General features: G+C 53.8%; 1 protein-coding gene across 7 annotated transcripts; it reads left to right on the top strand.

Annotated features, from left to right (window-relative positions):
- The first annotated feature begins 5,754 nt into the window (after window positions 1–5,754).
- On the top strand, window positions 5,755–21,828 carry ABCD4 (ATP binding cassette subfamily D member 4). Of its 7 annotated transcripts, none has more exons than XM_076345099.1 (19): window positions 5,755–5,802; window positions 6,080–6,204; window positions 6,329–6,456; window positions 6,680–6,819; window positions 9,981–10,097; window positions 10,389–10,514; window positions 11,364–11,414; window positions 14,119–14,213; window positions 15,202–15,323; window positions 16,192–16,283; window positions 16,461–16,550; window positions 16,819–17,027; window positions 17,326–17,417; window positions 17,629–17,665; window positions 18,852–18,901; window positions 19,186–19,238; window positions 19,592–19,668; window positions 20,847–20,962; window positions 21,126–21,828. In XM_076345099.1, the coding sequence occupies exons 1-19, from the start codon at window positions 5,786–5,788 to the stop codon at window positions 21,219–21,221; spliced, it is 1,833 nt and encodes a 610-aa protein (XP_076201214.1). In that variant the 5' UTR covers window positions 5,755–5,785; the 3' UTR covers window positions 21,222–21,828. The 7 variants fall into 7 exon arrangements, with proteins under 7 accessions (XP_076201214.1, XP_076201212.1, XP_076201211.1 ...); XM_076345097.1 differs by having other exon boundaries at window positions 20,799–20,962; XM_076345096.1 differs by lacking the exon at window positions 5,755–5,802 and adding an exon at window positions 5,883–5,938 and having other exon boundaries at window positions 16,822–17,027; window positions 20,799–20,962.
- Window positions 21,829–22,286: the final 458 nt, after the last annotated feature.

Below are 22,286 nucleotides of genomic sequence, written 5' to 3'. Positions count from 1 at the left end.
AGCTGCACCAGAAGGCAGGTTTTACTGCTCCAAGTTTGGGCATGGAGTCTTCTCCCAGGTCAAGAGCAACCTCCATGTTCAGTTGATAAAATTCTCATTGGTTTGAACCTGATAAGGAAGGGTGTCCCAAGGACTTGGTGCTGGGTTCTTGTACGAGGTGGGGCTTCCTCTGGCTCTGTCACTGGAATGTGACAATCCCGGCAGGGCCACACATGGGGACAGGATTCAAACACTCAGTTATCCCCCACAGCAGCAAAGCTTCCCAATCCCACCTCCACTCCCACCTAGGGGACCTCCAGGAGTGGAGGGAGTCAGAGCACCCTACTCACTGCAGCACTGTCCATGGCTGGACCAGAGGAGACAATTCAGGATGGGGTATGGCTGAAACAGCTGGGACAGCCAAATGCCATTCAGGGCAAGTAAGACTGTGGACTGGTTGCGAAAACCACCTCTGGAATTGGAACAGGTTGACCTAAATGGGCTAAACTGACATGTCCACCCCCACAATGCCGGTGCCCCGGCTTCTGTTTTTTCCATCTTTCTCCCTCCAGAGAACTGCAGAGTCAGAATCTTCCTTCTGGGAAGCTGGGGGAGCTGGGACTGCTGAGAGGCTGGCAGGACTGAGAGCATGGGGGCTTCCAGGAGTGTCCTAAGTATCTGCTGTCTTGGCTGGGTTTCTCCCCTGTGCCTGGCATTGCCCCGTGAGGAAAGAGCAGAGCTTGCAGCCTGAGATGGCAACAGAAATAGGGTTGTTGCAGCTGCAGTCTGCCCACCAGTTTTAGGGGGAAGAAAGGTCAGGTGGTTCTGGTGTAACTATGCCCAATAGGGCCCTGGAAAACGTGGAGTCCACCCCAATCTTTGTAGTAACTTGTTCGAATTGAATGACAGAAGTCCTGTTCTGGGGTTCACGTTATCTGGTACTTCTCATTCCCAGCCCTGAAACCATCTCTGAACCCACTGCCTCATGCCTGTGCTGGAGCCCTTAAAGGGATGCTCAGATAGACTGCTGGGTTCTGTGGAGAGGTCCCGTGAGGTACTCTCATGTCTGTGCGTGCCCCGGGACGATGCTGGGCACCAGCAGATGATTTTGTTCAGTTCTGCTCACATTACACCGAGAGGGAGAGTGACAAACTACAGGGAGTTTTCAGCCAGGGGCAATGGAGCTGGAGTGATTGAATTATAGGAGACGATGCGAGGAGCAAAATCTATTTAGTGGTGCTGAAGTGAGAACTGGCAGGCAGGGACAGCCGAGTGCATCAACCTCAGTGAGCAAAAGCAGTTAACAGGGGTGACTTCAGCTGTGTGACCGAGGACAGAGGGATGGCACAGAGGGCAGAAGAATGTGGCCTGAACTTTAGGACAGCTTGGCGGCAAGGCCCAGCCAGGAGTTTCATCTCCCCAAGGGAAGCGGGGAGCTGGCCTGGTCGCTAGATCCCATCTTAGACAGGAGACCGGAGGCCTCTAAGGCTCTCCCACACCCTGTTGCCCTCTTCCTCTGCAGTGACTCAGAACTCGGGGTCGTTCCCCTTCCTCCAGCACCCCTCAGTGCCGCCTCCTTCCCATCCCATAGAGAACACCCGGGGCCTCCATTGCTGTTCTCCTCACTCTGACATAAGATCCCTCCTTGTGGGACCAGGGGACCTCAGTGCTGTCCCCTGAGAGTCACACAGAGCACCCTGACTCTCTCTTAATGGTGGCTGCCGCCCAGTTCATCTTTTGGGTGATGTTCAGGACTGACCAGTCTAATGCGTTAGGAATGCGCAGGAGAGCCAGGTCTGCCTGTCCCCGCCCTGGGGTAGTGGAGCCCTGACAGTAGGTCCCATCTATAATTCTCTTCTGCTTGGCTCGGGGCTGTTTTCCCTTCTGGCTTCTGCCCAGCTGGGCTCCCTCTTCCTTCCTGCTCCATGAGATGGGAGGAAAGGTTTGAACTTGGTGCCGGTGCTGTGCCCTTGCTCCCTGAGGCTCCCCGAGGCTCCCAGGCACACGGGAGGGAATTAAGTGTGAAGCACCAAGTGCAGTACCACAGTGCTGGGCGAGGACTGGGAGTCTTGGCCACATCCTGGGGTCCCGGCCATAGGTGGGAGGGGTGGGGGAGAGCTGGGAACTGCAGGAGATTCAAAGTCAAGATCAAAGCATTTCCCTCTGAAGCCCTAACACTCTCCTTCCCTCCCACTTGCACATAAAAGCACTCTGCCCTCAGCAGGCTCTCTACTGGGGAGGGTGAGTGGAGGAGGGGGTTGTTTTCCCCCTCACTTTTCCTGTGTTACTAATAACTCTTCCCAGAGGTGAAATGGTGAAAATCCTTCCACCCCTCCTCCCCCATGCCTGATTCTTGCCCAGATCCAAAGGACCTGAAGCCATTTCAATGGCTGTGAGTTCATGGCAGACTTGGCCTGCTTTGGGGTGTTACCAGCTGCTGCCGGCACGGGGGAGATGCAGCGAGCAAAGCCTTTGAAGTGTACAGTAGAAAGACACTGTTAGAGGCAAAGCACGAAGAAGGAGGATTGAAAAGAAAGCAGAGCAGTTTGGCCCACAGGAGGGGAAAGGCTAATTAAGGCACAGAGCGTGGAAGAGGAAAAGGCAGAATCATTAAGATATCACAGCAGGAGCCGGTGCTGGGGCTCCATGGAGGTTTAAGCCACGCTGAGCCTGGCCTCTGCTGTTCACCCCCCCTCAGTTCTCCATTCCCACCCTCTGCTTTGGGGTGGCACAGGAGTGTGGGGGACTCTGTGAGTCAGTTCAGGTTGCTGATCCAGCTCAAAATGAGTTGGTTTAGTTCATACCCTAACACAGACAGAGCTGAAACTCCGGATGGGAGTCTCCATTACCCCTTCCTTGCTAATGATCAGAGAGAGGGCTAAAGCTTGCAGGTGATCCCAAACTGAAGAAGCTGCAAGCTCCAGTGAGGACAGGAACATATGAAGAGGCTGGAGACTGGAAACATGGGCAGGAAACGGCAGATTCAGTTTTGGAAAGCCCAGGAAGGCGATATTCTTCTGGCAGTGCTTCATTACGCAACATCACACAAACCTGGCAGTGTTAAGAAAGACCTGGGATGAGAAACACGAGGGAAAGCAAGCTGCAGAGTCAAGGCTGCAGGTTTATGTTTCTTTCGGTGGTCACGGCAGCTGCTGCTTGTTTCATAGAGCGCCCAGGGCGACTTACCCCCCAAAGGCACTGAAAGATGGTTTTGTCAGGCTGCTCCCTACATCCCAGCTACAGGCCAGCAAGCAGAGAGGGACAGGAGGGAAGTGGCAGCACAGGGGGGCAGTGGGGACCGCCGGGAGGCAGGGGCTGGGAGGCCAGGGGTGCGGGAGGAACTGGATGGGGGCTTCCCCCACCGGTCCTGGGCAGGAGGAAAATGCATCGGACAGCAGGCTGGGGAGGACGGGGGATGGGATGTTTCACACCTAGCAAGCAGGAGCAGATGGGGCTGGGGTTAAACACCATAAGGAATTAAGTTGCACTGCCACAAGGAGCCTGGGACTTAGCAAGCCACGCCCGGCTCGCCCTTCCCTGGTCCACGGCAGGCTGTTTAGTGACGGGTTAGCAATGCGGAGGGGGTTTCTCTTGGGTCTGTAGCTAGTCAGGGAGCTGAGATATGGCCCTGCAGTGTAAACAGAGCCATACAACCCTGCTCAAATTGTGATTCCGCAGCCCTTTCCCAAGCCCTGCCCCCAGGCACACTCTGAAATGGCCATGCTGTTTGCTGGGGGAGAAACGTGAGAAGTAGAGCCGGAGTGCTGTAAAAGATGTAAATGTTTTGGTGCTGAGAGCAGCTCTGAGTGTCTAGGGCACAGCCTCGGCCGGGGGATGGAGAGGCACAGAGAAGGCACTTCTCTGTTGTTCTTGATCTTGGCGGCCTTAGGAGGGGTCCCAGGAAAAATCCTGGAGCTGAGTCACTAAAGGGAGCTCACAGCATGTGCTTTATCAGGTGGTGGTCGTGGGGTGACAGGGACAGGAACAAGGGCAGGGAGGAGGAGGAGGTAGGAGGAAGGGTTTGGGATAGACAGTTGTGACCATCTCATCTCTGTGTCAGATACCCTGGCTCCCTTGGTGCTGGGAAGCCATTTCATCGGCAGGGGAGGGAAGGGGAGGAATATCCCCTCGCCATAAGGTGGGCGAGGGAGCAGAGGAGTCAGTTCAGTCCCAGTAACCACTGACATGGTGACACACACAATTGCCACAGCTACAATACTGCACCGTGAGAGGATGTGACTGCCTAGGAGCAACCATCACCCAGGTCTGATGCAACAGCTGAGAAAAAACCCGATCCTTTTAACATAAAAATTAGTCACCGCTGAGGTCGGGTTTTCAGAGGGCTGATCTCTGCCCTCTGGAGCTTAACCTTTAGGTATGACTGATAGCATTGTGAATTCCAGCAGTAAAAGAGCTGAGAGAAGGGAGGTGAGGGCAAGGAGAAAGGGACACCAGTGAGGAAACAGACTGATGTGCCATCATTCATCCCTGAGCGTGTATACTCCAATTTTGTGTTTTGAAGTGCCTGGACCCCTGAGCAGATAGCAGCAGAGCAACGATGAGGGAGACAAGGCTGAGAGAGAAGAAAAAAGAGAGGGCTGGGAGGTGGGAAGCTGCCAGGAGAACAAAGCTACTTGGTGTATGGGAAGAGGGACCTACAGGGTATGTGCAGAAGCCCAAAGACTGTGCAGAAGCAGCAGCATAAACAGAATGGTAGGTGTGAGAGGTGCTTGAGGAAGGGACTCCAGCTTGTAGGATCCCTTATCATCAGACTTGTGCAGAAATTCACTTGTGCTAAAACATTTCATAATCCAGAGTTCAGGTGACTATCCAAACCTGGAAAAAAAATAGTTGGTTTCTGTATTAAACTTGGGATCACTGAGAAGCCAGAGAGGGTCAATTCACTGACACAGGCCACTGCTGCTTTCTTGAAGTCCCTCTCTACCCTCCGCTCAGGTTTTTGCTCTGCTCCGCTCCCTTTCGTGCAGGAGCGCGGGGACCACACGCTGCCTTTCACCTTCACGCTGGGGATCGCTGCCTTATCCTGAGGTCCCGGCTTGAGAAATCACCTGCAGACAGTGGCCACCACAAGTTGTGTGTCCTTTCGAAGAAACCCAAAACTTCACTGCCCGCCCCAAAATAACCCAAACGTGCAGGAATCAGCCCTGCTCCTCCTTTCCCCTGTCTCCTGTGACAAGTGGGCAATGCCTGCTGCCCACGGGGACCCTCCCTCAGCCTCTGGGATCCCCAGAGGGAGCAGCTTGCGCTCGTCCAGCTCCTTCCTCAGGAGAAGCGGCAGCACTGCCCTATTTCTCCGGCCCTGCTGCCTGTGGCAGCCAGGACACGGCTCAACCCTGCAGCCTGCCCGGCAGCCGTGGCCCTGCCAAGCCACGGCCTCTGGGCCTCCACCCCGGCTGGCGCTGAGCGCAGGCGGCCGGGACACCACAGCTCAGCCAGCCGGCCGGCTGTGTAAGCAGGCAGGCGGCGAGGAGACGACGATGGACGCGAGTACGCTCCGCAGCCCCGGGGGGGGCCCCGCGCGGGGGGACCGCGGGCCCGTGAGGAGGCGGCGGGTGCGTGAGGAGGCCGCGGGGCCGGGCGGGGCCGACTGCCCCACCCCTCCCGACGCCGCCAGGGGGCGCTGTGTCCCGCGGGCAGCGCGGCGCCTCGCCAGGGGGCGCTCCCGCTCGGTCGCCTGCGGGGAGAGGCGGTGCTGGCGGGCGGGATCTCTATGGTGACGCCGCACCCGGAAGCGCTCGGCACCGCGGCGGCGGCCGCCCCTGCCCGGGCGGGAGGCGCGGGCCTCATGCAGGGCGAGGAGAGGTGATGACTATTCATGCCGTAGCGCCCGGGGGGGCGGGGCCTCGCCCGGGCGGGTCCGGCACGGTCCGGCACGGCCCGGCCGCGTGCTGATGGCGGGAGGCAGCGCCGGGGCGGGGGGCGCCGGGGCCGGCGGCCGGTGAGGAGGGGGCGGGCTGGGCCGGGGGTGGGTGAGGGGCGGGCTCGGGGGTGCCTCCGCGGCCGGGGTCCCGGCGGGGCGGAGGGGAGGTGGGCACCCCCGAGAGCTCACTGCCGGCCCCCGCGTCTTCCTCCGTTGCAGGCCTGCCCCCCAGCTGGACGGGCTGTTCCTGCGGCGCTTCCTGCGGCTGCAGGCCGTCCTCTTCCCCGGGTGGCCCTCCCCGGGCGCCCTGATGTTCCTGACGCTGCTCTGCGTCGCCTTGCTGGGTGAGCCGGGGGTGGTGGGGATGGGGGGCCGCACCCCACATCTGCTCCCCATTCCCCCGTGCCCCCCCTTCGCCGTGCCACCGCTGTCCTTCATTTCCTTCCCGTGCTTGCCTCTTTCCTCCAGAGCAGCTGGTTATTTACCAGGTCGGTGTCATCCCCAGCCAGTATTATGAGGTCCTAGGGAACAAGGACTTCTCCGGGTTCAAAACACTGACTGCCATTGCCCTGACTCTGATCGTAGTGAACTCCACGGTAAGACAGGCCAGAGTCTCCCGCCTCTTGGGAGGGGAGGGGAAGGCTGCCCATGGCTCCTGGCGTGATCCTGCTAACAGAGGATCTGGGTCTGCCCTTGCCCCGTTAGGTAGCTACGTGTGGGACAGATCACTGGTATGAACTGTTAGTTTTTATTTCATTTTGGGAAATGCTTGTTCTTCTCACTCATCTCTTCCTGTCTGCCTCCTCGCCCTCATTCCAGCTAAAAAGCTTCGACCAGTTTATCTGCAACATGATGTACGTGAGCTGGAGGAAATCCCTCACCGAATACCTCCACAGCTGCTACTTCCAGGGCCAGGTCTACTACAGCCTGCACGTGCTGCGCGAGGACATCGATAACCCGTAGGCTGCCTGCGGCTTCTCTCAGCCTCTTGCTTGGCTTCTTGTGGGCTGCTCCGTGCCTTTTCCTGACTTCTCTCTGTCTCTGGGTAGGGGCTTGAGCCCTAGAAGCTTTTGCCATCTAGGCACAAATACCCTCATCAGCCCTGGGTGGGAGGTGGTACCTGTTGCTGGGATCTCCCGTGCCTGCTGGTCATGATGGTTTTAGGGATAGGATGTTTCTGTTGTGAGGAAAATGGAGGCTCCGCAGAACAGGGATCTAGTGCTGCTATAAAACATGCTGTCTGCAAACTCAACCCTTGACACTCAGTGTGACGTTGCAAAGGGCCTGGCTGGAGTCGGAGAGCACTGCCTCTCCTTGCCTTCACGCAGCCAGCACATTATGACAGTCCCTGTTGTTCTGTTTGAACTTCAGCCACCAGAGTCTCCAGCTGAACACAGTTTTGTTTAGGTTTTTAGTGGTTTTGGTAACCCATGGGAGCCACGTCCAGGAAGGGCTTTGTTTTGTGCTGTATGAGGGCTACATTTCCCCTTTCCTGTTCTTAGGAAGGAAATGTCAGGGGTGACTTGAAATATGAGAGAAGGAGGAGCATTCAGTCCCTCCTTGCTTATCCCAGCCCACCCCGAGATCCCCTTCCAGTTTGCTTCAGGCACTATCCTGCTTACTGCAGAGTTGCTGATCTACCTGGGCTGTGCAGCGAAGGTCGAACATCTCCTTTCCTTACAACTGCCTGCTGACCCTGGCCTTCCAGCCTGTCCTTGCGCACAGGACACTGCTGCCATAGTTACGCACTTCGAAGAGTTAAAGATCCTGCATTAGATACCATGTGAGAGGTAGAGGCTTTTTTTTCCCTCCAGAGTTTAAAGAAGTTATTATTAAATACTTGCTGATAAACTAGAAACCAGGGGATAAGTTTTTCCAAATTGTGTGGCTTTATACAGTTGTTTTGAGATGTCAAGCTCTCCTCCCCTGGAGGGGGCACCCCTGGTCTAGTCACTGCACTGGTGCCATCTCCCATGTTGATGGCACCAGAGGGGACCAAGCCCGGGGTCCCTGTGAGAAATGGCTGTGTTGCAGGGACTCCTAACTGTTGCTAAGTGGTGACCTCAAGGAACTGAAGCAGCCTCTGTGCTTCTGCTACCCAGTGCTCCTGGCTGCCTGTTCTTGCCCCTTCGTTGCACAGCATGGTGGTCTGTGTAGCTGCACAGTGAAATCGTGCTGGGTGTCTTGGATGTTTTTTTTGTCTATCGTTTCTCAGCCAGACCTGTTCCCTGGCTGCTTCTGCTGGCCCGGTGCTAGGAGACAGCCCGAGTAAGAGCAACCAGCTGTGCACAGGGGGAGCAGCAAGCAAGGAGAGGGCTTAACTTGGGTCAAACAGCCCTACTGCCAAACATGAAATCACAGCTTCATGATGCTGATGCACTTTCCAGCTGCTGTCGGGGTTACTCCCACCCTTACTAAATGTTCATTTCTGATAGTGTTTTGCAGTGGTATGGAGTCGCAAGGAGAGGTTAAAAAGGCATGCCTGTCACCAAGGCATGCAGCTCTTCCCAGGTGGTGTAGCACATTGGCCATAGCCAGAAGCTCCTGCACGCCTGTCTTTTCCTTTGGCGGGGGGTGGGGGGCCGTGGAAGGGGAGGACAGAGGCCCCTCACCACATGACTATCCTGCTCAGGTTTATTTTTAACCAGGGAATGTGTTCACATTGTGCAGTGAAATGCATGAGATAACTGGGTCAGTCTGCTCCGCAGCAATAGAGCCGGTTCTCCTGACCTTAGCAGACCAAATGTGTGGGATTGCTGCAGAGTATTTTTCATTACCACCTTGCTTCTGCTCAAACATCCAATCTTATTGTTTAGTGTCTTTTTTGGTGCCACTACAAAAATTCTCTTTATCTTGCAATTCCTCGATGAGGATTTTTTCCCTGCACCGGGTACTTAGAGAATGAACTAGAGCGACAAAGTGACCTCCCATTAGGCAGTGCAAACCAAACTGAGTGTTAGATGCACAGTGTCATCCATCTAGAAAGAATGAAGAGTGGGTTCTGAGTGGCATACAAACACTTGTGGCTCCTAGCAGGGCATTTGAGTTGATGTTTATGTGTTATCATTACGTGTTGCTTAGTAGCTCGTAAAAAGCAATATCCTGCCATGAGTCTATAGCACAACTTAAATTATAACTTTATGGGAACAATTACAGTCTGAGGAAAAGGAAAAATGATGACTGTAAGGTCAGTCAGGGTGAGAGCTGCCCCAAAATTAAATCTATTGCTGTTCCAGGACTGCAAAAGAGTTGAGAGATGAATGTTGTCGTTGTTGTATCTGCACTGATGGCTAAGCAGCAGTCCAGCCTTGCTCTTCATTCTGGACTCCAGCATTCGCAGTCACAGCCTTTCCACCTGTGCTTAGCGCATCAGACTGAAGCCCTCATCCATGTGCTCTGGGTGAGGTGCCAAGGGAGCAAATATGCTGAGATCCTTTCTAGTTACCCCAAGTGCAACTCCTGTTCAGCACTGGGATGGATGGGACCTGAGGGTCTGTCACCTGTGTGCCTGCTGCTGATGGGGCGAGGAGGCTTGGTGCGCTGCTGCCTGCTCTTGTGGTATGGGTGCAGCAAAGGGACTGGACGGCACTCCATGCAGAGCGAAGGGACCAGCTACTGTGGAAGGGTGGCTTTGATGGAAGCGTTTGCAAATATTTGACAGCTGGCAAAGGCCTGGCCTGTGCCCTAGCCAGTCCTGGTAGCTCTGGTGCCTGAGATGCAGCACCAGTACTGAAGGTTTGGGGGAGAGTCAGTAGTTTCTGGTAGTACAGGGGTGGGTCCAGGAGAGGAGTAAAGGACAAGGATGCAGAGACCTTTAGCACAGAGTTGGACAATGTTGTGGAAAGTGGAACAAGGGGTTAATACAAGGAACAGGGTGAAAGTAACAGCAGGAGCTGTTCTTCCTGGGTGCCAGGAAAGCCCTTGGGTGGGTCCTGCTGGGCCATGGAAATTGTCTCCTGTGGGGGAATGGGAGTCACAGCTGCAGGTCCCTCCCAGGTAGGGTTGTTCACCTGCACCCATCCTAAGTTCAGGCAATGAAACAGCCTGGCTTGTGCCCTGTTAGGGAGTTAGTACTTGCTCCTGGGCTTTAACAGTGTCAGTGGCTCTTTGTGTTGAGCAGGGACCAGCGCATCAGCCAGGATGTGGAGAGATTCTGCAGGCAGCTCAGCTCCATGGCCAGCAAGCTCATCATCTCACCCTTCACGCTGGCCTACTACACGTACCAGTGCTTCCACAGGTAAACACCCATCCTGGCCCTGCTCTCACGCCTCTTTCCTATGCTGTTTTTTTGGAGCCTGGCGCCCATGTTACAACTCCCCAGATGGACACTTGTACATGTGGGTTAGTGGTCTTTGCACTCCAAAGGGAATTCTGCCTTGGGGATGCTGGGGTGTACAGTGCTGGCCCCCAAACCTCTGTGAAAGCCAAGGGAAGTGACAGTTGAGGGCTCTGACTGCTTGAGCCCGAGGGTACTGGGGTGTCCCTTTGCTTGGATTATTGGCTGACCTCTCTTTCTCCTCCTCTGTAGCACAGGCTGGCTAGGCCCGGTGAGCATCTTTGGGTATTTCATCATTGGGACGATGGTCAACAAGGTATTGATGAGCCCAATTGTGTCTAAACTCGTGCAGCAGGAAAAACTGGAGGGGGATTTCAGGTGAGTCCCAGCAGAGCAGCATTTTCACTGCCTCTTGGCAGCTCCTGTGAAAGCTGCATTTTTGTCCCCATTCAGTGCTATGTGCACAGCTACTTCTCTTGTCTGTGACCTTCTCCACACAGAGAAACCCACCTGCACAATGCTGCCCCAAAGTCTGTGTACTGAGCCCCTGCCACCCTTTTCACTGCCCCTGGTTCAGTCTCCTGGTTCAGTCTCCAGGCTGCTTGCCTGGTCATTGCTGTTGCTGGTACCTCTGCTAGGGCATTGGATGTGTTGAAGAAAACTGCACAAGGAATTGGGTGCAGATGCAAGTTCAGTGAACTGCATCTACTGACCGAAATCAAGTTTCTGCTTCACCACCACCTTTGTGAAGTGCCCAAACCAGCACACTCTTTCCATATGCTCTGTAACTCATCTCCTCCCCTTTCCCTGCAGGATTGGCTGGGTGTGTGGCAGGGGCTTTGCAGTTTTTCCTGGTGCTCAGGGCATCCAGGGACAGCAGCAGAAGCTGGTGTGGCACAGGGAGCTCAGACCAGGGTAGTTGGTTGTGGTGATTCTGTATGGTGGAGATGCTGGGCTAGCAAACGGGAGGCCCAAGGGCTGAGAAGATGTGCACAGAAAGCGGGATACCAAACAAATGCTCCACTGAGCTGGCCCAGAATGATGTCACCTTGTGCTAAGCCTTGGTCTCCCGTGCCTTTTTGAGTCTGTTGAGTATTTCTGTCAAGAGATGCCTCGGATCAGTGCTCTGACAGATGCAAGATGAGTTTCCTCTAGCAAGGATGTTGGCTACATAATTCAGTGGGCATTTATGCACAATTCTGATCATATATTTTTTGGGTTGTCCAGGTTCAAGCACATGCAGATTCGTGTCAATGCGGAACCAGCTGCTTTCTACAGGTTAGTAGCATTCATTTCTTTATGTCCTCATAAGGATCCTCCCAGCTTGGGCCATCCTTGATGTATTCATGTATCCCAGAGGAGTTCAAGTCCTGTTGCTGCAGCCGGAGCTTTCTGTCCCCTCCATCCCGCTGCAGCGTCATACAGCCCAGACACTGTTCTCCTTTGCATTCTGCACATCATCTGCAGAAATATTCCGCAGCAGCTGGAGACAACTATTTTTTCTCTGCCTCCCTTCTAACATTCTCAGAGGCCTGATACAGATTCGGTGCCGGCTTAGAGACCATTGCTGATGTTTTGCCAGGTTCTTACCTGGAAGATTGCTTGAGGTCTCATTGCATCTTGTCAGGATGTTCCCTTGGGGACTTGTTGCAGGTTGCTTCTGGCCCCATCCTGCTGCTGCTAACCTGCGTGTCTTCTGTGGGTATGCTAGCTGTTGCCTGGCCTCCTTATCTCTGCTTGCTCCTCTAGATCAAGTGACCTGACCCTCCCAACACTGTACTGCTACTCTCTGAATTTGTTCAATGCCGTTTAACCCAGAGCTGAGCACACAGTTGGGAGCCCGGCAGCACCTCCCCGCTTAGTGATGCCCTGAAGTCTGTTGAGCTGCTGCTTGGAGCTTTTAAGGTGTTTCACAGAAATGGCTAGAACCCAGGAAAAGGGCCACAATTTTACTGTAGCTTGTGTTGGGGTGCCTGGTCGGTGGCAGGAGGTCGTTGCTCCTCTCTTGTCATGTGTCTGCCTTTGCCCTGCGTGTTGTGAAATTGCGCTTCTTCCAGGAATTTAAGCAAGCAGCAGCTGTCCTGTCTCTGGTCTTCCCTGCCTGTGATCTGTATTTGGCTCACTTGTAATGACTGAGCATTTCAAGTGTTGTGCTGTCCCCAAAGTGGTTTGATTCAAAATCACCAATTTCATAAAGATTTATATTGACAGGCATGAAACTCTGATTTAAATAACTGAAATCAATCTTGATTTGCATTGGCAAGTTTGAGTTATTTCTTTGTGGACTGGTTGATTCTTACTGGTTGATGATAATTTTTCTTAATGGAGAGGATACTCTAATTACGTGCCCTTATTTAAACTGCAGTACTTCTCCTCACAATTTTGAAGTTTTTTATTCTATTACTAAGTAGAAAATGGAAGGTGAATTATTATACCAGCAAACGGAGTGTCTTACTTCAGTACAGTTCATTAGTAGAAAAGCTTCACTTGGTGGGAAACTAGAATTTAATTGAATTGCACAAGCCCAGGCATTTTCATGGTATGAATCTTAACTCAAAATAAAGGAATTTTTTAAAAGGTTGCATTCCTAGAATCTTGCAAGAGGAGGAGCACATGGCGAGTGGTTGGTTTTGATTGAGGACTTCTCTAGCTTGTAGAAGCTGTTAGGTCTTGGCCTCTTGCACCTGCCTAACCATTGTTTTGGTAAAGGAAGAAACAAAACCTGAGCACTGTCACCTTTTTACTTCTTTGGTTTCTAAGCCTTTGGCAAACTTGCTTTAAAAGTGAACTGAATGGGAGGAAAAGCTGAAACCAATACAGCAATCTCTCCTCATCTGCAAAAGAAATAATAGCTCTGGTCCCCGGTGCCTTTCTCGCCTTTAGCTCCTTGTGTCCAAGCCTTTGCCCTTTCCGAATACTCAGCAGCAAAGACTGCAGCTCAGTAGTTACCTGAGATGGGTTGTAGGGCAGTAATGCCAAATTGAATTCTAACTGGATGTATTTTTGAGAAAGAAAATGTATTTTTCTAAGAACTGAGAATCTTTAGAAGTGAGACTCTTCAAAAATCTTAATTTGTATTTTTTTGTGCAGCTCCTGGCCCTATCTGCTCGGGCCCTAGTGATTCCCCCGTTGCATGGACAGTGGTGGGAGCATGGGTGTGTGCTGGGCACAAGCCTGTGTTGGGTGGCAGGAGCAATAGCTGTGGCGGCACGTGGGAGTCTGGAGAGAGACATGGAGCTTTCTCTGCATCTTGCCACCTGAGGGCAGCCCAGCCCTTGTGAAGGAGCAGAAGGAGCTGCCACGCTTGCTGAAGGTGGTGGTTTAGAGCTGAGATGTGCCTCCTTGCTACTGGCTCAGCCTGGCCATGGGAGCATCACCACTAGCTCAGGTGGTGGGCGACCCCCTGATGCCTGCGGAGATACCCCTGGGAAGCGGGGGGCTGTGGGGCTGGTGTCACCCACACTGGGGGCTGCACTGCTCGGGACTTGTCCGTGTCCCACTCCTCTGGGGTGGGGAATGGGAAGAGGCAGACTGGGGCTGCCGGCTGTGCAGGCTGTGTTGGCTTGCTGTCACCTCCTGGACTCGCCTCTGCCCTCTCCTTTCTGGCTCCAGCTGTGTAGCAGTGTCGTCCCTCTCTTCCAACCAGGCTCTGCTTGGAAAGTGTATGTGACCCTGGGTGTGCATTGCTCCAGGCTGGGGCCTCGCTGATGGTGTCTGGCCTTGCCTCACCTCCTCCTGTACGCAACAGCAGCATCCACAGGCTCTGGGAGAGATTTGCAGGGCTGCTTGTTTCAGCCAGAGTTTCTTGGTGAAGTTCTTCAGGAAGGTGCTCTTGTCTGTTCAGTTTCTGTTCAACAAAGAGCTTGCTGCTTGGAGGCTAAGGTGCCAGACCCTTTCCAAACCTCAGTCCTAAAAACCTGTGCTTTGACCTCATTGCAGTGCTCCCAGGATGTCTGTGGCATGTTGCAATCTTGTTTTACAGGGCCGGGCGAGTGGAGCACATGCGCACGGACCGGAGGCTGCAGAGCCTGCTGCAGACCCAGAGGGAGCTGATAGGCAAGGAGCTGTGGCTATACAGTGAGTGGGGAGTTTCAGGGGTGAAGTGGGGCGTGTGGTAGCTCCATTGCGGTAGTCCACAGGCTTGGGAATCCCTACTGCTAGAGCAGCAGTGCTGGGTTTTCCTCTCCCACCTCTTGCTGGTGCATGAAAGCCCTGAGGGTGAACAGGGGGTGCCTCCTGCAGTCCTAAATGGGAATCCTGCTGTGAAAAAGCCTCGTAGAGAGCAAAGTTGTGGAGGACCCAGCTAAGTCAGAGAATGCAAGCCCCAAAAGGGGAATCTGCAGAAATCTGTGCTTTTTGTGGGGCACGTGTTCAATGGCCAGGAAGAGAGGGAAGGGCTTGAGCTTTGGGGAAGGAGAAGACTCTGTATAAGTGGTTGGGAGCTGTGGAAACTTCTTTCCTATAGAGCCTGTCCCTTGAGTATAGTTGTCCCCTGAAAATCTCCCTTCTCCCATTGTCACTGGGTCCAGGTTTGGGCGTTAAATGACCACTATCAAGACAGCTCTTCCTCATCTCACCAGCATAGCAAGCTTCTGAGCAACATAAGGGAGGGAGAGCCCTGAACACAGGTGTCTCTGTGGGAGTTTGGGGTCTTAAGTCTTTCTGCCTGTCCTGTGCTCCAAGACAGATTTCACAGCCAACCCTCTCACCCCAGAGCTTCTTTTTTGTCTTCCTTCCTGTTTCTTGTGAGTCAGCCAGGCCTCTGAAGAGTAGAAACAAGCAGGCAAAGTGGCTTTTGCCCCATGGTGGTTCCTGAGCTGTGTGTCTGGATGATGTTTCTCTGCTCAGGGGCCTACCCCAAAGTGCTCTTTGATTGGCAAATGGATTTTCACCCTGGTGCTTGTGCTGTCCTGCGAAATTGGTTCTTCTGCTCTGGTGCATTGTGAAGGGCTGAGGCAAGACCATGGGTCTTCCTCTGACTGGGCTCATGGGCTGCGCTTGAGCCTGGCTGGGACAGAGATTCCCACCCTAACTCACTGTCTTCTCTCAATATGCTTCTGCCCAGTTGGGATCAACACCTTTGACTACCTGGGAAGCATCCTGAGCTATGTGGTCATTGCCATTCCCATCTTTTCTGGGGTCTACGGTGACCTGAGTCCAACAGAGCTCAGCGCCCTTGTCAGCAAGGTGAGCTAAGGGTGATCTCTCAGGCCCCGTTGTGGAGGGTGAGCAGACACTGAGGATGGAGGTTTCATGTGGGGCTGGTGGCATTGGGGCGGGATAACCTGCAGCAATTGACCTTCAGGTTAGACTGTCCCTGCCCATGGTGGTATGGAAACGGGAGCTTGGAGCCAGATGGTGTATGATTAACCTGGGGGTGAGAGCTGTCAAGGACACATCTACGTAAGTGTTTCCTAGCTCAGACCTCTGTGTCTTAAAAAAAAAAAAAGGGAGGTCAGAAGGCCTCTGGCTTTCAGTGGTGTGGGTGGGGATTGGGTCTGCGCAGTGCTGCGAGTCCGGGTTATGCTCTGGACTGCTGCTCACAGTGAGCCTGGCCACCTGTGGGGCTGAGCTGGCTTGCATTCACCTTCTTGACCTGACTCGTTCCCAGATACTCAAAACTGACTTGTGATAGAGAATGCAGAGCTAAAAATAGCTAAGTTGGCACTGCATGCTGAGACACCCTGCTCTGAGCCATGTATGGTGCTGGGGCAGGGCTGGTGGCATGGTTCTGTGTGACTTAGATGGGACGAGCATGCTGGGCCCTGGGCTGCCCAGCAAGCACTCTGCAAACACCATCACTGGGTGGCAGGAGATGTGTTCACCTGGCAAAAACTGCTGTACTGAGCAGGGAAGCCCTGCTCCATCCAAATATGGTCATCATCTCCTTCGCTCACACTGCCCTGGGTGACTTCTCCACCCCTCCTTCATCTTGCTGGGACTGCTGATGTGGCCAAATGTCTGGACTCCTTGGCTGCCTCCTTGCAGACATGGAGGAAAGGGCAGTGCCCCAGCTCAGTGCTGACCCTTGCTCTGGCATGTGATTTCTCCCCAGAATGCCTTTGTTTCCATCTACCTCATCGGCTGCTTCAGCCAGCTCATAGATCTCTTCAGCACCGTGACTGATGTAGCTGGCTACACGCACAGGTGAGCTTCTCTGCGGGCAGGTCTCTGCAGGAAAGGGAAGTGCAGGACAAGACTCTGCCCAGATCTGTGCTAAATAAATAAGAAACAGTGGCTTGTGGCAAGCATGGACAAGTTTGGATATTGTGAGGAGGCTGCTGGAGTTGTCCCTGGCATTCATGCAACCTCTTGTTTGTTTAGGATTGGTGAATTGCAGGAGACTTTGCTGAGCCTTGGCAGAAAAAAAAATGATAACTACTCAGAAGCCAAAGCCAGCTGGGATTTGGATGGGTGAGTCTACTCTCAGCAACTGGCTGGCTTGCAGCTTACGTGCCAGAGTGTGGGGCTGTCATGGGATGGAGGTGGCCCTTGGTGTCGCAGCCTGTTGCATGCAGTTGGTTGGAGTAGGCAGTGCTCACTGTGAGTTGTCATTCCCGGGGCGCGTGGGGCAGGGCTGCTGTCACAGAGGCACAGGAGGTCTAAGGTGCCTGATCTTTGCCGGTCTCAGCGTGATCGCTTACCCCCAGATCTCTCCTCCTTTGTCTTGGTGGTGGCCCAGCAGCCATTCTGGGGAGGACCCAGTGCCAAGGGACACAGCTTTCCTTCTGGAGCGAGTGACGCTCTCGGTGCCATCCTCTGGCAAGCTGCTCATCAAGGACTTGAGCCTCAGGATCTCACAAGGAAACAGTGTGATGATTGTGGGGAACACTGGCACAGGGAAGACATCTCTCCTGAGGGTCCTTGGAGGACTCTGGGAGAGCACGCGGGGTAAGGACTGCTGCTCACCACAGCCTTCTCTTTCTCAACCAGGGCTGCCCTGAGTTTGGAAGGTGGCAGTGTGGGGTTGTGAGGCCAGTGCCACCTTGTGATGGTGAATGTGTCATTGATGCATTGGAGCCACCCATCTCTATCGCATACTCTGCTCTGGCTCTCATTGCTTTGCCCTGTGTTGCAAATACATCTTTTTGGGGATTTGTTGGCTACTTCATGGGGCAGGACTGCACAGGGGGCGGTGGGGAGTTGCTGGCTGGCACTGCAGGCTTGGCATGAGTGTGTCTCTGTGCAGGGAGCATCAAGATGCTGACCTGCTTTGGCCCCCGGGGAGTGGTGTTCCTGCCACAGCGTCCCTTCTTCACCGACGGAAGCCTGCGCGAGCAGGTGAGCCCAGGGGCTGCCTCTACTCTGGCCCCAGCTCTGCTCCCAGCTGTGGTTGTGCCCTGCAAACCTGTGTGCTGCAGAAAGGTCTGCAAGAGGGAGGATGTCTGTGGCTGCTCCTTCCCTCGTGCCTGAGTTCATGCCACTGGCATTGCATCTCTGATGGACTGTGTGCAGCTCCCTCTGACATGGCTTCTTTTGCTCTGTTAAACAGGTGATCTATCCCCTGAAGGAGATCTATCCAGTTTCAGGTATGTGGAAATTCATTAGAGCAATTAGACAACCCTGTGGTGTCAGCTCCCTGTCCTGTATCCAGTGCAGCTTCTCCCCTACCATGCCCCATCAGGAGCGCTCATCCATTTTGCTTTTGTTGCTCTCTACTTTTCCCTAGATGGTTTACTTTAGTGTAGGTTAAGGTCAGTTCTGTGTTCCCTCCCTTTTGGGAGGGAACACATTCTCTTGATAGGAACATACTCTCTTGATGCAATGTGGACAAGCTGGCCATGCTCTGCATGTTGTGCTAGACATCTGATATATGTTGAGGCACCCTGCTCTTGGGATACATCTGATCTGTCTGGTACACCCTGCCTTTGGGCAAGCCATGTTTGCCTTCATCTCATTTTCCATCCACCTCCATCTTTCACTGTTCCTGTTTTTCAAATGATGTCCCAGGGCCTTGCATGCTGTCAAGGTCAGACTACATGGATCCTTTCTCTCCCCTGCCCTCTTCCCCAGCCAGACCACACGTGGTCTGCTGCAGCTTGCACATGTCCAGGTTTAAGTTTCTGTCTGAGTGAAGCAGTGTTATGTGCTGCTTTCAAACACTTGCGAGTCACAGTCTTGCAGAGAGTAACTGCAGCCATCAGCTACTATTGTGGCTCTTCAGCAGCTTCAGAGGTGTCCATGGCAGATGCACAGCCCTTCTGCTCAGCTTCCATAGCTGCTGACTGTACCAGCTCAAGTGTATGTTCTGCTCCACAGCTGGTTCACCCTGAGGTTTTTCCCGTCCTACATAGGATCCTTTTGCTGGCTGTTAATGGAGCCCTGCTCCCGTGACTCCACCACCTGCAGCGTACAGGGGGCAGTCAGCCATAAGAGAGTAGCTGGTGGGCAGGGCCTTGGCAATTGAAGCCTGGATCCTTGTGTTCTGGCTGTGCCCATCTGTGACCATGGACTGAGCCAAGTCTCAGGTGTACCTGTGGGGCCCAGCTACCTCCTGGCATGCTGCTCACAGGCATGGTTAACATTTTTAAGGAAGGTCAGTCTTTGGGAGCTCTCTGTGCCAAAGCTCAGGACCTGATATAGTTAAAGTGGTCGAGTTGGCTACACTGGACCTCAGGAGATCCTCCAATCCTTCCCTCCTGCCCCACCGACTCCTTGCAGCTGTGGCCTCAGCACACATTGCCTCTGCTTATGCTTTACTGCTTTCTCTCCTAGGGTCTGCAGATGATGAGAGAATTGTGCGATTCCTGGAGCTGGCTGGGCTGGTGAGTCCCCGGTAGTGCTGCTGCCTTCCTTCCTGGTGCTGCCAGCAAGAGAAGAAGGGATGAGGTTTTGTAGCAGCACAGTGTGACCGTGTGCTGGACACGTCCGGGGACATTGTCTGCAGCTGGGACAGGACTGTCCATGGGACAGGCAGAGGAGGAGGGATATGGAGCAACTTCAGCTCAAGGAGGAAAAGAGAGAGTAGCAGGAAGAGGGTGGTTATGCTCAGGGCCGTGGGCTGACAGGGTTGGGGGCTGTGTTCACAAGTCTGCTGTGCTCTCTGCAGACTGATTTGCTGGTGAGGGCTGGAGGACTGGACAAGCGGGTAGACTGGAACTGGTAAGGGAGCTCGCTGTCTGCATGAATTTGGGCGATCCCTCTGGGTGGGGAACACTTCTAAGCCGATGCGCATTGCTGCTGGAGTTATGAACATCTGTGTCCTGTGGGAGGTGGGCAGTATACAGCGGCAAAGCCTTTCTGCCCCAAGCATCAATGCCAACAATCACCAGCCTTGCTGCTCTGCAGGCAGCTGACTGTGCACAGGAGTGCAGAGCCCATCCCAGCATGGAGGGGGGCGTGGGGGACACACAGGAACAGTTGCTTGCTGGGGTCTCCGATATCAGCAACCATAAGCTCTTCAGCAAATGAGCTCTTCTTGTTGAGGGAGATTTTGAATCTCAACCCTGCTGCAGGTATGACATCCTGTCCCCAGGGGAGATGCAGAGGCTCTCGTTTGCACGGCTCTTCTACCTCCAGCCAAAATATGCAGGTGAGTGAGTGACTGCAAAAGAAAAGAGGGGGGAAAAAAAGGCAGGGCCTTTGGTGTAAAGAGAAGCTGGTGTAAAGAGATAGCTCATGAAATCCTTTCTTTGCTAGGAACGTGCTTCGTCTTGGCCGTTATTTTAGCAGTGTAGCACACAGAGGATTCAGGGGTGAAAACATTTCATTATCTGTGTGGAGGGTGGTAAATCAAGAGGCTGTATATAAGACATTCTCTTCTTAGGAAACTAGTGATTAATGTTCTTGGTCCAGGTCCAATGGCACCTGAAGAAGCCCCCTCTCAGCATGCTCACCAGTTGTACGTAAAGAAGCATGCATGCTAGGGAGCGTGGCGTCAGCTGCCATATCTGAAGCTCATGAACCTCTGTAGGGTTGTGGAAGCAATGTGGGAAATTTAGCTGTAACGCAGCAAAAGAAGACAAGGAGCAGTGCGAGAAATGGTCCTGAGAGATCACAGAAGCAGCTCCCATTAGCAGATGGGGCTAATTTCTTTGCACACCTAGATTGCTAGCGACTGCTAGGGGCTGAGGGATGCTGTTGGAGGACTTGTCACAAGGACCAGGGTGGGTGTGGGTGAACAGAGCCGGTGTCAGTAGCAAGTAGCCACATGTAAGTACCTCTCTTCCCCTGAAGCCTGTGGCACGGCTCGGTGCTGTCTGGGCAGAAGGAACCTGAGGATGGCAAACTAAAAGCTGTGGAGATGGTGTAAAACAAATTTAATCTGTCTGCTTCAGATCTGTAGTATTTACCCTTAACTGACGGGATCCAGCCATCCTGGATGCTCCAGGTGGGGTCTGGGCCGGAGGGGTGCACAGGCTGCTGCTCAGCCTGGTGCTCTGGCACATGGCCTGCCTTCAGAAGGTCGTGTCTTGGCTTTCACAACGGTGGGGACAAGGCAGTGGCTGGCAGCTGTTGAGGGAGAGGAATGAGGTGAACGGCACTGTTTGGGTGGATTTGAGGGCTTGTGGGGAAGGGCAGCTTTCCCAGTTGACTGACACCAGCTGTGCCAGAGGAAAATCAGAGTCCTTAGGCTTCTCCTCACTTGCCTTCTGCAGATGCTCTTGGTGAACTCTCATTAATATGTGAAATGTTCTTGGCAGTTGCTGCTCTTTTGCCTAGGGGGACATGACTGGTCGGGAGAGGATTTGGCTTACACTTTTCTCTCAGTGCTAGATGAAGCCACCAGTGCCCTGACAGAAGAGGTGGAGCATGAACTGTACCGTGTGTGCCTTCAGCTGGGCATGACACTGATCAGCGTGGGACACAGGGCCAGCCTGGAAAAGGTGAGATGGGGAGACAGCACTCCACGCCTCCCTGGTGGTGGCAAGACAGGGGAGATAGAGAGGGTCCCTGGTGAGCAGAAGGGAGTGACTGAGGCTGGAGAGCCTCACTGTGGGAGGACATGCCCTCGTAGAGACATCCTTCAGTCATGTTATTGAATTGCAGTTCCACAGCTGGATTTTGAAACTTCATGGGGAGGGAAGATGGGAGCTCACTCGATGCGAGAAGATGAAGCGGCTCCCAGCTGGGGAAGGATGCTGAAAAACATGCCCTTGTCTGGCCAGCTGCAGAACCTGCACATGCATGGGAGAGCTCTGAACAGCAGCCATGGAGCTGCCAAGCCAGCAGCTGTCAACAAGGGATTCATCTGGTGCAAGACCAGTTCTGGATTTTGCTGATGGACACAGAGCCAAGTCTGAACTCATGATGTGGGGTTCTGCCAGGAGCAGACACATCTATGCCATTCTTCTCCCAGCCCCCTTCTCCTGCCTCCCTGCCTCTCATGGGGGAAAGGGCTGAGCTGCTAGGCTGCCAAAAGAGAAGATGCTGCCTCATGGGCTTGTAGAAGCAATGGCCAGAGGAACCTTCACTTGTCCAGGATGCAGTGGTGCAAGGCTAGGATGCAGCCTCCTGTTCTGCCCTCTGTGCCTCGCTGGGACCTCTGTCTTTTTTATACACAGCTCTGCAGAACAGAATTCTGTACCTGTGGCTCTGTTGAGGGTTGTGCTCCCCAGCAGGAGCCAAGGGATGCACTGTAAGGGGAGGGGAATGCTGGCAGAGAGAAGGGGCGTGTCTCTGCTCTCCTTATGACACAGGGTTACAGGTCAAAGGAGCATTTTTGTATTAAAATCTGGGGCCTGTTTTCCGATGATGCTTATGGAGAAGAGTCAGTATTTGTTAACCAGACTGCTGCACCTTTTCCTTCTGGGTTTTGCTTTGGAGGAGATGCTTGTATATTGGCAATGGTCCTGGACTAGACTATTGCTGAAGAGCAGAGCAGGGGTAGGAGTAATATACCTATCCAGGGCTGGGCATCCTGCTCTGCTGCTACCTCCACAGCTACTGCAAGGCACAAGGAACCCCAAGGAGGGCTTTTGGCCCTCTGCTTTTAGGGGAGGAACCAGCTTGCCTCCCCTTGCTGTTCTGCCTGTGATGAGTCATGTTCTCTCCCCTGCCTCCCATAGGTGTGTGGAGACAGAGGTTTTGAGGATCTCTGTGTTGCGGAGAGGTCACTCTGAGACTGCAGTGGAGGTATGGTCTCTGAGCACTTACTGGCCAGCAGTTGCTTAGTGACATTTCTGGACGTGGCCCTGGTTCTGCAGTGGA

This window comes from Aptenodytes patagonicus, chromosome 7, assembly GCF_965638725.1.
Source record: "Aptenodytes patagonicus chromosome 7, bAptPat1.pri.cur, whole genome shotgun sequence".
Taxonomy (NCBI): domain Eukaryota; kingdom Metazoa; phylum Chordata; class Aves; order Sphenisciformes; family Spheniscidae; genus Aptenodytes; species Aptenodytes patagonicus.
This window is presented reverse-complemented; position numbering and strand designations above follow the sequence as displayed.

What these genes read in the sequence shown, in the direction of transcription:
- ABCD4 (XM_076345095.1), top strand. Translation starts at nt 5,892, where the DNA reads ATGGCGGGAGGCAGCGCCGGGGCGGGGGGCGCCGGGGCCGGCGGCCG. An exon ending in GCTCTGCGTCGCCTTGCTGG is followed by an intron (nt 6,205 to 6,328) that starts GTGAGCCGGGGG and finishes TCTTTCCTCCAG; the next exon opens with AGCAGCTGGTTATTTACCAG. An exon ending in CAAGGAGCTGTGGCTATACA is followed by an intron (nt 14,214 to 15,201) that starts GTGAGTGGGGAG and finishes GCTTCTGCCCAG; the next exon opens with TTGGGATCAACACCTTTGAC.